At 69.2% G+C, this 3139-nt stretch overlaps 1 protein-coding gene across 1 annotated transcript; it reads left to right on the top strand.

Moving 5' to 3' along the window:
• Window positions 1-431: 431 nt before the first annotated feature.
• CLDN5 (claudin 5) lies at window positions 432-2830 on the top strand. The gene is given in 2 exon segments (XM_017675826.3): window positions 432-1436; window positions 1439-2830. Coding segments are annotated over 2 exon segments (936 nt in total). The 5' UTR covers window positions 432-1289; the 3' UTR covers window positions 2228-2830.
• Window positions 2831-3139: the final 309 nt, after the last annotated feature.

The raw sequence follows: 3139 nt of genomic DNA, 5'->3' as shown, positions 1-3139 counted from the left end.
CCAAGTCCCCTGGCTGAGGCTGGCCTCGGGGTCAGGCCTTCTCTGACACGCGTGCTGTCCAGCAGAGCCACGCACCTCGGGCCAGAGGAGAGAATGGGGCGTCCTGGCAGTCTCAGTCCAGGCAGGGCTGGGAACAAGGGAGCCCACCGCGGGTGGGGAGGGGGCTGCCAGAAGGTGGCCAGTGCCTACATGGTGCTGCAGTGAGCCTCCCGGGGGCCCAGTGTCCACCCCAGCAGGCTTTTTGAGAAATGGCTGGGCCATTGTGCAGAAGAATGCCCGGAAATCCCGTGCCTCCCGCCTCTGGCGGGGATGGGGGCTCTTCCTCCCGGCCAGGAAACTCCAAGTTGGCTTCCGGAGGGCGGCCTGGAGCCGGGGGCCGGGGCGCCTCTGCCGCTGGGATGAAGGCAGAGCGCAGCCCCTCGTCCCCTCCGAGGGCCAGAGCAGGCGCTGCAGCCCGGCCCCTGGTCGCTCCTGGGAGCAGGGCCCGCTGGGAACTTCCCCAGGTGGCGTCGCCGAAGCCGAGCCTCAAGGACGGGGGGTGGGCGGCACCCCCGGAAGGGGAGCAGACGGCCAAGGCCGGGGGTCTGGGAAGCTCCGGCTGCAGGAACAGTGAGGGTCTCCGGGGGCTGTGGAAAGGTCCCCGCTTCCTGCTGGGGCCTCAGGCCCCAGGGAGGCGGTGATCTGTGGGCGGTGGCACCGGGCAAGACCTTGGACGAGGCTGGAGCCCCGGGCCTGACCCACACAGGCCTGACCGGCCTCCCGGACTGTGGGGGAGACATTCCAGGAATCCGAGGGGAGCCGCGCAGCAGAGGCGCGCAGGAGGGCCGGGGTTGGGCTTGGACTCCAGGGCGAGCATCCCGAGGAACAGGCCGAGCAGCGCCTGGCTGACCTGGGAGATGGGGCCGCGGGAGGCCCCCACGCAGGCCTCTGCTCGTTGGTGATGTTGGGGGTTGGGGATGGGGTACCCGCGGACCTTGGCCCACGTAAGATTGGAGCTGGCCAGGTTGGTAAAGACCACTAGGTTCATTCAGGGATGTGGCTGAAGTTGGTCCAGGGTTATTCAGCTCCCGAAGCGGCCAGGCTGGGACCTACAAGGAGGCGGTCCGCGGGGCGCGCGCGCAGGCTCCCAGGACGGGCCGTATCGCACGGGGCTGCGACTGGAACGGCTGCGGACGCGGGCTTCGGGGGAGCGGCAGGGCGGGGAACTGACCCCTCACCCTCCGCTACCCGCAAGCGCATCTTCCCTAACCCCCCCGCTGTTGGGGGCGCCTGTGATTGGCTGCAGGCCGATGGTCGGCGCGTGGATTGGCGGCTCGGGGCCTGGGGGCCGGACCCGAGGGGCAGAGTCCGCCCCCGAACCTACAAATGGGAAGCCCCCCGTAGGCGTCCGCAGATTCAAGGCTGTGCTGCAGACCTCCGGGTCAGCGGGCCAGCGGACCGGGGGCGGTGAGCCGAGCGCGCGGGCGCAGAGGCACCGAGGCCTGTGCAGGGCGCTGAGCCGCTCGGCCGAGGCACTGCCGCGCCAGCCCGGACGCCCCGGGGCCGTCGGGCGCGCGTCTCGATTCCAGCTATGGGGTCGGCGGCACTGGAGATCCTCGGCTTGGTCCTGTGCCTGGTGGGCTGGGTGGGCCTGATCCTGGCGTGCGGGCTGCCCATGTGGCAGGTTACCGCCTTCCTGGACCACAACATCGTGACGGCGCAGACCACTTGGAAGGGGCTGTGGATGTCGTGCGTGGTGCAGAGCACGGGGCACATGCAGTGCAAGGTGTACGACTCGGTGCTGGCGCTGAGCACCGAGGTGCAGGCGGCGCGGGCGCTCACCGTGGGCGCAGTGCTGCTGGCGCTCGTCGCGCTCTTCGTGACCCTGGCGGGCGCGCAGTGCACCACCTGCGTGGCCCCCGGCCCGGGCAAGGCGCGCGTGGCCCTCACCGGGGGCGCGCTCTACGCGCTCTGCGGGCTGCTGGCGCTCGTGCCGCTCTGCTGGTTCGCCAACATCGTGGTCCGCGATTTCTACGACCGCACCGTGCCCATGTCGCAGAAGTACGAGCTGGGCGCGGCGCTGTACATCGGCTGGGCGGCCTCGGCGCTGCTCATGTGCGGCGGCGGCCTCGTGTGCTGTGGCGCCTGGGTGTGCGTCGGCCGCCCGGACTTCAGCTTCCCGGTCAAGTACTCAGCACCGCGGCGGTCCACGGCTGGGGGCGACTACGACAAGAAGAACTACGTCTGAGGACGCGGGGCACGGCGGGGCCCCTTGCAGCAGCCATGCCAGTGAGCCGGAGGGCGGGCCAGGGGAGCCCCGCGTGGAAGGCCGCCCCCGCTGGGGTACGCGGCGCACAGGCTACGCGGAACGCCGGATTCTGCACCCGGACGCGACCCAGCGACCGGCCCCTGCCCGCGCTCCGCTCTCAGCTGGCGATGTGCACTTGGACCTGCGGGGTTGTCTTCGCCCCGGACTGGCTCCGACGCGGGTGGGGCGCAGGTTCTTCGACTGTGTGGACACTGGACTGGAGGTGCCGCTCCCCTCCCAGACCCTCAGGTTTTGGGTGCCGCCGTACTCCCAGCGGCCCCTGCTGATTCCAGCGGGGCAGACGGAGAGCCTCAGCTCCCAGCCTGGGCTGCTGGAGGGGGTGTGTACAGCTGGTCTTTACCCCATCAGTGGGGCCTGAGCCCAGTGGTACCGAGAGACTTGGTCTGGACCTCCCTGCCTCACCCCAGCAGCTCCCCAGGCGAGGCTTATGGGCACCAGATCTAGTGTGGGGCTAGGGCCCGCCCTCCTTCACCGCTTGGGGGGAGGGTAAAATTTTGCTTAGTAAATGGTTTAAATACCCTCCCACCTGTGTCCTGTTCTCTGTCCAGCACTGCCTGTGCCCAGCAGCCCTGACACATCCACCTCCGACTCTGACTCCTCTGGGAACCTCCCAGGGCTGGGCGCTAAGATCCAGAAGATCCCATGGCCTTTTCTTGGGTCCCCTCTGCTACGTGGTCACCTTCCCACTGAATGGGAAACAGCCACAGCTCACTGTGCCCCAGGAAAGTGAGGTCTATAGTCAGAAGAGCCAGCCTCCGCTGAGTCGTGGGACCCAGGGGCAGGGGAGAGGGAGGCAAGCAGGTTGGGACCCCCTGAACCAGCCGGTGTGCA

The sequence above is a fragment of the Manis javanica genome, chromosome 15, assembly GCF_040802235.1.
Source record: "Manis javanica isolate MJ-LG chromosome 15, MJ_LKY, whole genome shotgun sequence".
NCBI classification, from domain to species: domain Eukaryota; kingdom Metazoa; phylum Chordata; class Mammalia; order Pholidota; family Manidae; genus Manis; species Manis javanica.
This window is presented reverse-complemented; position numbering and strand designations above follow the sequence as displayed.